This window comes from Mastigoproctus giganteus, chromosome 3, assembly GCF_048544385.1.
Source record: "Mastigoproctus giganteus isolate SK-2022 chromosome 3, ASM4854438v1, whole genome shotgun sequence".
In the NCBI taxonomy this organism is placed as follows: domain Eukaryota; kingdom Metazoa; phylum Arthropoda; class Arachnida; order Uropygi; family Thelyphonidae; genus Mastigoproctus; species Mastigoproctus giganteus.
In genome coordinates, this window is record NC_143577.1 from 180,463,493 (window position 1) to 180,476,213 (window position 12,721).

At 34.7% G+C, this 12,721-nt stretch overlaps 1 protein-coding gene across 1 annotated transcript in view; it reads right to left on the reverse strand.

The window, feature by feature from the left end:
- LOC150088444 (serine/threonine-protein kinase D3-like) overlaps window positions 1–12,721 on the reverse strand; it is a 550,939-nt gene that overhangs the window by 533,003 nt on the left and 5,215 nt on the right. The window contains exon 2 of the mRNA XM_090370161.1: window positions 3,189–3,327. Within this exon, the coding sequence (XP_090226287.1) occupies window positions 3,189–3,327 (139 nt within the window). The remainder of the gene's footprint in view (window positions 1–3,188; window positions 3,328–12,721) is intronic.

Here is a 12,721-nt window from a genome sequence, read left to right on the forward strand (position 1 = left end):
TTGGAGATATGCAAATATATCCCCAATTCATAGAAGTGGGGACACAAGTGATTACAGACCTGCTAGCTTAACTTCTGTTCCAGGGAAAATAATGGAGTCACTGGTTAAAGAAGTAATGCAGAACCAACTAGACAGGAATGGTTATACCAGTCACATAATGGATTTTTTAAAGGGCAATCTTGTCCGACCAATCTCAACTAGATACTATGATGCAGTAACAAAGGAAATGGATGCAAAAAATAAATTTGACATTATATACTTTGATTTCATAAAAGCTTTTGATAGTGTTGCACATAAAAGACTGCTATACAAATTGGAATAGTGTGGCATTGAGGACAAGTCACTGCAATGGATAAAGGGATGGTTTAGCAGACAGAAGAAGACAGAATGATCATTCTGTCTTCGACAGAATGGTCATCAATGCTCTTTCTGGACTAATGTTATTAGTGAAGTCCTTCAGGGCTGGATCCATTATTATTTTCTATGTTTATCAATGGTATTAAAGAAGGCATATCAGGTTTGATGTCTGTTTGATGTTTGCGGCAAATGATATAAAGGTTAGCAGGTCAATTAATAACAGTAATCAGGATATACTATTATAACAAGGCCCAGACAAATTAAGAAAAGGGGCGGAGAAATGGAAATTGAAGTTTAACTTTGGCAAATGCAAGGTACTTCATGTGAATTGCATTAATTCCAGATTAATAAAGTGTCACCACACTCAGGATAGTGGAGAATGAAAAAAGACCTGAGGATAATTGTGCAGTGAGATATGAAGTTCTCTGAGCAGTGCAGACAGGCTGGCTGCCAGGACATCTCATGGGGTTTTGTACAATGATATGCAGGAATTTTTCCAACAGAGATGTTGTTGTTATTTGGTTTTTAGGAGCATTAGCAATTAAGGCCATATTGCTCCAGGAATATGCGGTGGTCATTCCCTGAAGTTTTCGCATCCTCCGTATTTGGTGGTGACGGGCTCGAACCCCGGTCTAATCAAGAAGCGTGTACTACGCACTGCTGCTCCTTCCCATCTGGCTACGGAGGTGCCACCCAACAGAGATAAGGAGATGATTATACCATTGTATAAGGCAATGGTTAGACTACACCTTGAATATTGCCGCAGTGTATGGAAGCTTCATTTTACTAAGGATCTGCTGGAACAGGTGTTAAGAGAAATGAGATTAGTAAATGGAACAAAAAGGTGCCCTTAAGAGGAGAGACTTCAGTCTGCAAAATGCAGCACCTGGAGCATGGGCATCTGCAAAAAGATCTGAGTAAGGTATTTAAAGCTTTGAATGGATTGAGTAAGCAGATGCTGATGGAATCCTTTGTCTTGCTCAAACCACACAAGCAAACACACACGAGAGGGCATGAATACAAATTGAGGACGGATGTTTGCAGAATTGATATATGAAAATTTACCTTCAGGTAGCAGGCAGCTGATTGTTGAAACAAACTTCCACATGTTGTTGATGAAATGGCAGTTTGAATAAATTCAAGGAGGGAATGGTCAAAGGATGCAGGAAGGGTTTTTTTTTTTTTTTTTTTTGCTGACGCTGTACAAGCTTGCTATCTTGCATGATTGCCACTTATTGATTCTTCACATTTAACTCATTAAATAGTATTCTTCCTGTTAATCCGCAGTTACTTCTGGTATTTTCTGCACTTCGTCCACCAATTTGAGACTGGGTCATTTTTGATCATCCATTTTGAAAATTATCTGCTACATTCTCTCTGTCCTCTTCAAAACACCATACTCTCTTCTTAATATTTCATGTACTTCATTGGGACTTTTCCCCATAAAACATGATGTTGATCTGTTATTCCATTTTTTTGGTTTTTCATAGTGACATTAGACACAATGCAATAATAATGTCCACACAAAAAAAAAACAACTTGAGACCAACTGATTTTGGTTGCTGCGACTACCAAACACAGTTCTATGCGTCTCTAGCACCCGCTCCCAAAGTGATACTCACCTTAGAAAATGTTTCCATAAATTCAGTCCCATTACTTTTTTGTATTAAATTTTTTTCCTTTTAATTTATTATTTTAAAAGTATTAAATTTTTTTCTTTTAACTTTTCGTGATACGGATTAAGTATTTCCGATTCTATCATATCACAATTCTGGAGTTTCCTCGTACACTCATAAATCATGCCCGTAGTCAAGTCTATCAAACAGTGAACAACAATATTGCAGTTTCCACTTATCACTCATTTGGAGATGTTAGTTCAACATAAGAGCCTAAGGAAGATATTAACAACCTCTTCAATTAGGGCTGTATTTAGCCAATCTCAGGCAGAGAGCTTCCTCTGTGAGTATTCTGAGTTTTTTAGCCCACACATACAAACCAGTGAACATGCACTAGTGCAGAAATAATACACACAGACACAAAAAGACTACACTAGCTAAGGAAAAACAGACAATGGCAGACAAACACCAGTTTCCCCAAAGCACACCTACTATCTAGTTTAATAGATAACCCCATATTCTGAAGCCAAACAGAGAATTTCATATAGACACCCCCAAATTTTATGATGTTATGTATATTGTTAATAGTATAATTATAATGTTACTGAACTCCCAAATTATTTTCACTAATGCAGAGCAAGTATGATCTGCTGTCACAGGGCATTATCAAATCCTGCAGGGGGGTACCATAAGATAACATTTAATTGGGTATGTTTTTTAATTCCATTTCCCCATCACAACAGATGGAAGTAACACAAAACAATGTATTGCTTCCATCACAAAACAATTCAAAGAAGTTGTAATAGTTCCATTCTGATTTCTATTACTGCTTTCAGTTATAGAAATCAAAGTGGGAGAGAACAAGCATGGAACTTGTATTATGTGCTCAAAACCAGTGGGCACAAAGCATAGGATTTAAAAATATAATATAATATATATTTTTTTAATTACCTCAAAATGAGTGCGTATTTCATGAATTTTTCAGTGTTTCATTATTTATTTATTCACTGTTGCTAATATATAATGTTTATTTATGGGGACTAGGAAGGGAGTAAAATTTATTTTTTTTACTAAAAATATCTAGTTACAGCTCTGACAGAAATCATAGAAATAATCCTTTTAATAAGAAAAGGAAAAAATAAAAGTTTATTTTAAGAGAAACATTTCTGGAAGTTTTTCTCATTGATATACTTTTCATTCTAATCATTCTCTTACCTGAGAGTATAACCTCTATCAAGGTACCTTCAGCCACATCGGACGCTGCATTGATTGGTAAAAGCATATTTTCGGAGTTGTACTCATGGCGAAATAGGATCAATCGTTCATTAAGTCGGGTTAAACCATGTTCTGGGAACTAAGGGGGGAGGGAAAGGATTAATAGTCATCACTATTTTATATGGTAAATGTTATTCTATTTTACTTAAAAATCTCAGTTCTATATGTTTATAATCATGACCAGAGGGTTAGTCAAGTCAGGGAGCTATGTCTTATCTTTTCTAAAGATAATACATAGCTTAAACCAAAAATGCATCCTTGCTGAGTGGCTTACAATAAAAATATTAGTCAATTTAAGCATAAGTGGCTGCTTAAAGTGGCTGATATTAAGATATTAGAATCACTAAACAAATGCCATTCAATTATATACATAATTTTCCAAGCCTACAAAAAAATTAAAAACTGATTACAGAAAAATTACTTTTTTGTAGATAACTGCGGTGTTTACTCTAAAATAATACTCTAGAGCTTATGGAACTTTTAATGGAATCAAGATTTCAGTTCCAAATATAATAAGAAAGAGGTACCATGCATAAGGTGGCACTAATGAAATGCAATTGTCACAGATACACAGCAGCATCTGCTCAACTTACCTACCACCACATTTCAGTGATAAGTACAGACAAGGCACTAGCAATGAATTTCCTACATTCATGGAGGAAAATTCATTGCTACAACTTCTCAGCATTAAGCATAAGATGGCAGACACAATGGATTACCTTTGCATACACTATATTTCAAGAAGATCCATAATAAAATATCAACTGGTGTCAAATCTGGAAATCTGAACAGCCATTCATATAGACATCTGCCAAGCACACGAACTATGCCAAAGACTGACATCAGTAAATGTTTGACAGGGCATATTATTTATGGGGTGGTGCCAGGATCAGATTTACACTTGTTGTTGCTCTAAGCAATAACATGTATGAGGCACTTCTCTCTTACAGTTCACCTGTGACAATATTAAAAAAGGATTTTTTTAAGGTGTAGTGAGGGCCCTTGTATAGTGAGGCCCTAAATTGTAGCTTGTTTAGCTTATATGTAATTCCCTGGGTGGTGCTCTATAATGCATGAATGTTATGCTGACTGAATTCCTCTACTGATGATGGTACTTCTGCCACTGAGCTATGCTTGCATGATAATTTAATGCTCCCTATTTTAGAGAAATTTATTTGTTTTTGAATTTTTTTAAATTTCTTTTTTTGTGCTGGAAGATCAGTGAACGTTATGAATTTTAATGGGAAAAGATTAGTGCTACTAGCAGTTAATATTTACATAAAAATATTAGCTTTAAATCTTAAAAATTTAAGATTTAATTTAAAGATTTAAGTTAGAAGAATAAGATTTTTCTAATTTAAAGCTAAGATTGCTTTAAAACTTTTCAAAGCAATCTTAGCTTTAAAAAGTTTTGCTTGAATTTCTTTTTTGTTTTGACCATTATAAAGAGTCTGCTGGCTAATGGCTGCCCATAACCAAGCATTATAAATCTGAAAAGTAAGTGGAGAAGGATAGGTAGTTTGAAAACTAGAGGGATGAACTTATGGGGACAGTTGTCAGTGGTTATTCCTTAAACCTGAATAGAGACTACCTTGAGGACTGGATAACAGAGGAAGTATTTCAATACTGGAAGCAGCATTAATTCAGCCATTACTGAATGGCTATACTGAAACATGAATAACAGCATTATCACTGTGGCATAGCTGATCATAATAGCAGATAATTTAATCCACAAATCAGCCCACTATAGATCACCACAAACCATGGTGAGTAAATTTCTTGTGTCTATATTTACATGGTCACAGTAACTGAATATTTGAGCGATTCCGACATTTTGCACAGTATTCAAAGAACCAGTGACAGTAGCGATGTCGGGGCGAGGGGAGGTGAAGGCAACTAAGATATTAAATAAACTTTCTGATGAAATGTTGGCAGATTTTAAAACTGCACTGATGCCTTCACTGTGAAGAAAATATTCCAAAATATAACAGTATATGGGCAAATAATTAAAAAAAAAAAAAAACTGTATGCATTATATCACCAATTTCCAAAAAAAAACAACACGAGTTAAGGATGATTACTAAAGAACTTGATGTGGAAACTATAAAGATTGGTCGTGTGTTTGGGAGTACACGATGCGCAGTTTGTAGTGTGCAGGTGGCAATTGCAGTTAAGGGAATTATCCTGCTTTGTGCAAATATTCTGAATCAGAAGTTAAATATTCCGGATTATTAAATCAACTTTTAAATCTGGAATTTCTTAACAATTTAGCACTAAAGGTCGACATCCTGCAGGAGCTCTCTAACCTTTCAGAAGCTTTACAAAGTTGCAGATCACTGTAGTAAAAGCAGTTAAATTAATTACTCTAACTATCAATGCTATTGTTAATTCGAAAAAATTTGGAGAAAATTATGAAGCTAAAATTAAGAGCATGTTGAAGTTTAAAGAATTTGGAGGAATCAAAATAGAAAGTAAGAACATATTTAAAAAATTACCTTATGACAAGTTATTAAACTGCATTGTTTTATCTTTAAAAGATCGGTTATTAATGCAACAGAGTAATTTTAAATTAAATAAAGAAAATAATGATATCACTGACGATGAGAAATTGAAAGAAATTTTAAACATATGCTACCTGAAATAGTGGAATATGGAAGAACTTTCTTCTCCGTGGCAAGAGGCACGAGAGCCATGTTACAAAAAACGAATGAGAATTTTTTAAGTTTTCAAATAAAATATGAAATAAAAATAACAATTTTAGAGATTTGGTCAAATACAGTTTATCTTTAGAATCAAGTGAAATTCTCTTTTCAATTAAAAAAGCCAGAAATATCCTTGAAACCATTGTGATTAGCAGTGCTGAACTGTGCTAGCTTTCAGCATAATGAATAATACTGTAACAATAAAAAGAACATCTTTGGCAATAAACACATTGCAGATATGATGACCATACATCTAAATGAAAAACAACCATTGCTTCAATTTGATCTAGATCGTTACCTCAAATCTTTCCTCCATAATCATCACTCAGCTATTGAGCAAAACAGAAGATCAACAACAAATATTAATAAAGAAGTAAATTCTATATGGCAATTTTTAGAAAAAAATTTTTCTTGAATATTTGTGTAATAATTTTTTTCACGTAATCTGTGGGTTTTTTTGTGTATCTTTTCTAGAATAGTTTGTTTTTTATGTAATATTTGTTTTTATATTGTAGAATGTTTTGTGATAGTTTTATGTAATTTGTGATATGGGAAATATTTCATGTTATTTTAATTTAAAATTTAAATTCAATATTAAAATTTTATCATGAAAAAAATGTATCCATTATATTTCCCTAGTTGTAAAAAAAAATGAAAAAAGTGGCACGTGTGCTGAGCACAGGCGGTAGATGGTTTTCTGTGAAACATCCTTCGCATTTCTTTTAGGTATTTTGATTTGTATACATTGATTACGAAATAAGAACTTTTGTATTGTAAATATTTTATTGATCACTCAAAAATTTCCATAATTTCTGGAAGACAAGATACAATGAATTTATGATAACTAAAGTAAGAGACGTATACTTGGATTGCAACATATCTAAATGTCTTTGAAAACAGCATCGATTGAGGTACCCAATCTTGTAGTTGAAAAGACATATGCAGCTGTTGGGGGTACCTAACAATGAAATGTAATGAAAATGCAAGATGAAAAAAGAAATTGTTGACAAATATTTGTACTGTTGCAGTCATACGACAAATATTTGTATTATTGCAATCATACTTACTGCAGGAGTAATTGCAGGAAATATGACTGTGACGTCATACTATTCAAAAATTCTAAAAAATTAGAACTCGAGACACTTTCATATCCAGGTATCATCGTAAGGGGGCATGACAACCAGGTTTTTGAGTGTTTTTTTTTAGATGGATCTAGGAACACTTATACACATACATTTATACTCATAGTTAGGCGGTGGATATGCCCCCCTCTTCCTCCCAACTTGAGATATCGTACCAGTCATGAAAAATGCGTCATACACTCTAATCACACTAGTGAGTGCTCGGCACAGACTATTGATGTAAGTGTGGGAAGCATCTCTGGCGGAAGCCAAGGGTGACGTCACTTCCATGACCAATCAGATTTACTCGGTAGGTACCCCAAGGATATTTTATATCTAAAAGTCTGCAAAACTGCGAGCCCATTGTTAAGATATTCACAGCTCACCACTGGCTGTAACCAACTAGAGATGATTCCCCAAAGCTTCCGTTACAGAAAAATACAGAAAAAGAAACAGAGGAAAAGGAGGTGATTATCCCTTTGTATAAGGCAGTGGTCAGGCCACATCTTGAGTTCTGCAAATTGTGGCATCTGGAGACTAGGCACCTGCAAGGTGATCTGATTGAGGCGAATAAGGCCTTGAATGGTTCAAGCAAGATCAGTGCTGATGAGATTCTTCCTCTTGCTCAGATTACACACCTGAGGGGGCAAAAATTCAAATTGAGGAAAGACAGTTGTAGAACAGATGTGTGGAAATTTGCCTTTAGCCAGTGGGTGGGTGGGCGATTGATTGATTGATTGCTGGAACAAACTTCCATCTGTCGTTGTGGAAGTTGATAGCTTAAATAAATTCAAGGAGGAACTGGACAAACTTAGAGCGAATGGATGTGTGAAATTTTTTTTTTTTTTGGCTGATGCAACATAAACTTGCTTTCTTGCATCATATGCCTCTACTACTACTACAGGCCTTCCAGTTTGCAGCTTATCATTAACAGAACTAGTCTCTTTAAACTTCTTCTGCATGTGTTGTATATTTTCTTCTAACTGCTGACACTGACTTGAGCTCTGCTAGCTAGAGGACACAGTTTCTCTTCTATTGCAGGGTAGGGTAGGGTAGGGTAGGGTAGGGTATCTGAAAAAATTTAAAAAATAAAATTAGTGTAAATTTAGAAATTATTTGAGCATAAAAACTAGAATAAATTACCTTTTCCAATGCATTTTACAGATTGTTTTATATCATATAGAAACCATAAAAGAGTTAGCAAAAGCTTTACTGTACTAATTCAAAATCATTACTGTACTAATTAAAGCACTTCTATTTTCAAGATCAAGTATATGAACAGATTTTCGGACTCCCTATGGGCCTAGGTATCTCAGCGTCCTTATCTGAAATATACCTTGCCACAGTCGAACATCAGACCCTTCAACCTTTTCCAGTAAATATTAAACTTTACATCCGGTATGCAGACGACGTTCTAATAATTGGAGACCAAAACACCATTAACGATCTTTTTATCAGTTTTAATTCAGTACACCCAAGATTAAAATACACCTTGGAACTAGAAACTAATAATGCAATCAATTTTCTTAATTTAACCATATATAAACAAAATCGCATGCTTAAGACAAAAATCTACAAGAAAAAAACCAACACAGGCTAATATCTACATTTTCTCTCACATCACCCCCTTAGTGTAAAGAAATCAGTTCTTTACAACCAAGTTTTTAATACTTCAAGTACTGCCAGTCACACGATGATCTATCTTTCGAGCTAAAATATCTCACTGAAAAATTTACAGTCAGAAAATATCCCATCAAACTAATCCAACAAATTATTTCAACTGTTAAAAGTAATATTGGTAGTTTAAGGGTTTCTAAACTCAGTTATAAAAAATCCAACATATCCAACATTCGCGTTATTCCCCCTTACCACATTTGACACTAAAGATATCAACAACATAGTTTATTTAATCAAATGTCAACCTGACTGTAACGCATGCTACATCGGGAGCACTACTAATAAATTTGGATCATCCACCTTCGCAAACACAGGCGCCTATATCCATAGTTTTTGGACACAGCAAGGAAATACTGAACTGTCTCAACACGTACACACTCATAACCACAACCCATCAGTTGATACCACAAAAACCATCGTCAAATTAAATTCAAATTATAAACTCCTTCTATACAAAATCCTCGTAATAGAATGGTATCATCTCAACACCAATCTTGACGTCTTAAACACAAAACTTCCGATTACTTTGTCTACCATTTGGAATCCCACACAAATTAAATTACCACGTGTCCAGCATAACATTTTGGGTACTTACGATCTACAGCAACCCTTTCGCTCTTCTTTTTCGCCAACTGAAGATGAACCCTATCAAAAGTCCGTCGTTCTCGACTATTGGCCTCAATCATTTTTCAATTTTAATTTCAGACAACTAGAGACTGGTATGATGCACCCTTCCCCCTCTACGCTAAGTTTTCTCAATTACTCTTTTTAAACCACATTTTCCTTACCGTGATTTTCACACACCGTTTTCAGTTTAACCAATGATTTCTCACACTACTGTTTTATGATCCATATAACCACAATGGATTATTGAGGTAAGTGCCGTCTCTTTATTAAGCTTTGACTAAATGCATATTCCTTATCATATAGAAACTATATTATTGCAGTTTTAAAGTGCACAAGGACTTTATGAACACCTTGCATTTAAAGGAAATATTTAAAACTAACGTGTATTTATTTTTAATTGCAAAAAATACATTTTTCAATACTCATAAATTTCAGTTCTACGTTTTTTAAATAATAAGTGAAACTTTTGAAAAATGTATTTTTTGCAATTAAAAATAAATACACATTAGTTTTAATTAAATAAACATGAAATCACTCATCCATTTTTCTAAGGTTCTTGTGGCATTCACTAAATAAAAATTCTGCATGGATGAATTAGAAAAACAACTGCAATACATCAATTTCATGTGTTCATTTTCTATCACCATAATTTTTACTTTTCTTATTAACAGCCTTCTTTGCATATTATCACCTGTATGTCATTTAGAAACTGATGCCTTCTACATTTATAAGGAAAGAAAAAAATCACCATGAACCAACATATGGTATTCTGGCTGATATCATATATAGCACACAATTTGTTCAATTGCATCAATTCATTCATCATCTTTTACAGAACTGTAAAATGTGGCAATCTGTGGCTCCTAGCTTTTTTTAGTACCATATATCCTAGCTTTGTCCTAGCTTTTTTTAGTACCATAAGTTACTTTTGTGACAACTTCCTGGAATGCATATGCACTATGGTTAGCTCATTTATTGTTCATGGCCACAAACTCTACTGGAATTTCTCTTATTTTCTGTGTTAATTCTTATATAGGTGAGTTATGAACTTGAGAAGCTTTTGGATAGGGGAAAATCATGTCAGTGTGATAAAAAGAAGTGTTTCACTACCAATGAACTGAACTTGGCTGGACCCAATAGAGTAATGTAAATGATGTGAGTATTGCCTACTCTCTCAGGGATACTCAGCTTTAATGAAGTGAAAAATAATATAAACTGATAGAAAAAAAAAAAAAAAAAAAATAGGGCATATATAAGACTAAAGACAACTATTGTCAAGGGTAAAGGTAAGACATTTGTTTCCATAAGGGTGACTACAGTGGTCTCTGACAGTTTTTAAATTCAAATCACTGGGACTAACTAATGATAATGGGAAGCATTCAGGGAAAAAATCATAGAAGCTACTAGGCTTTTAAAACCAAATAAGAAATTCAATTTGACACTGAGTCAAAATGGAGGGCTGAAGAACCAGTAAGACTTGTGGCAGAGAAGGAAAATGCACGGGACGCATAAAAATTATCAGGTGACACAGAAGCCTATTCTAGATAGAAACTATTCTGCAATCAAGTCACAAAGGAAGTTAGGAGAGCTAAGACAGATTAAGAGAAGTCTCTGGCGAAGAATGTAAAAAAATAGAGGCAAAGACCTCTTCATTTATATTAACAGTAGAAGGAAAAGGTTGAATCAGATTGGTTCACTTGATGGGCCGATGTAATTCAACCCAAATGGTTTAACTGTTGATGATCCTGCTATCTGTATTTGGCATCTACATTCACACATGAAGAATTCTTTAGGGAAGAGAATTCCAGATTATCAAATTTTAAGTGGGAACTAAAGATTTTGTGATAAAGAGGAAAATGTTGATGCTAAACATAATAATAAGCTATCTGGTGAAATAAGCTATCTGGGCCATAAAGGATTTATCCAATTACATTAAGGCAAGCAGCAAAGGAGGTAAGCAAACCCTTAGCCATAATTATGAGAGCATCATTGGACTCAGGTGCAGTCCCTATGGACTGGAAGTACGCAAATATATCCCCGATTCATAAAGAGGGATCAAAAGGTGACATGAATAATTACAGACCTGTCAGCTTAACTTTTCTTCAAGGAAAATAATGGAGTCACTGGTTAGAGAAGTAATGCAGGACCATCTAGACAGGAATACAATTATACTGCCATTGCAGCATGGATTTGTCAAGGGGTGGTCTTGTCTAACAAATCTGATAGATTACTATTATGCAGTGACTAAGGAACTGGATGCAAAAAATAATTCTGACATAATATACTTAGATTTCAAGAAAGATTTTGATATTGTTGCACATAAAAGACTGCTGTACAAATTGGAGCAGTATGGCATTAAGGGCACATTACTGCTCATGGATAAAGAGGTGGTTGAGTGGGAAGGACAGAGAGTGGTTATTAGTTGACATTGCTCTTCACAGACTAATGTTATTAGTGGGGTTCCACGGGGTTCAGTGCTGGGCTCGTTGTTTTCTATATTTATTAATGATACTGATGAAAGCATATTAGGCTTAATGTCCAAGTTTGCAGATGATACAAAGGATTGCAGTGGGGTTAATGACAGTAATTAAAGTATGCTTCTGCAACAAGATCTAGAAAAATTAGGCAGATTGGCAGAGAAACAACAACTGAAGTTTAGCAGTAACTCCAGAGTAACATACTAAATGTGTGGTACCACACTCAAATTAGTGAAGAACAAAAAAGACCTGGGGGTTTAGTTTAATTATGCAGTCAGATATGAAGTTCTCTGAGCAATATAGACAGGCTGCCATGAGAGCTCATGGGGTTTTGTTAATGATATACAGGAATTTTGCTAGAAAGAATAATGAGGTGATTATCCCAGTGTATACATTAATGGTTAGGCCACATCTTGAGCACTGCATACAGGTCTGGAGGCTAAGTGGTTATACTAGGCTTCAGTTCTGAAAATTGAAGTTCAGGAGACTAGACACCTGCAAGGTGATCTGATTGAATTGTTGAGGCTGTTAACGGATTGTGCAAGCTCAATGCTGATTGTGAAACAATTCAATGAATTAGTGGATAAATACTGTTACTATTACCATGTAAAGAAAAAGCATAGTAAGACAAAATCCATGAAGGCTTGAATTAAGAACAAAGGACAAGTAGGGTAAGGATGAAAGCCAGAAATATCTGTGGTGAAATGGAGATTGAGTAAGTAAATGTAGTTTCAGGGAAGGCTGTTGAAAAAGGTAGGTCACCAGAATGCTTAATGAGAATGCTGGTTGGTTGGTTGGTTGGTTGGTTGGTTGGTCAGTCAGTTTGGATTTTATTAGCAACAAAGGCTATAATGCACCAAAAACCAGAT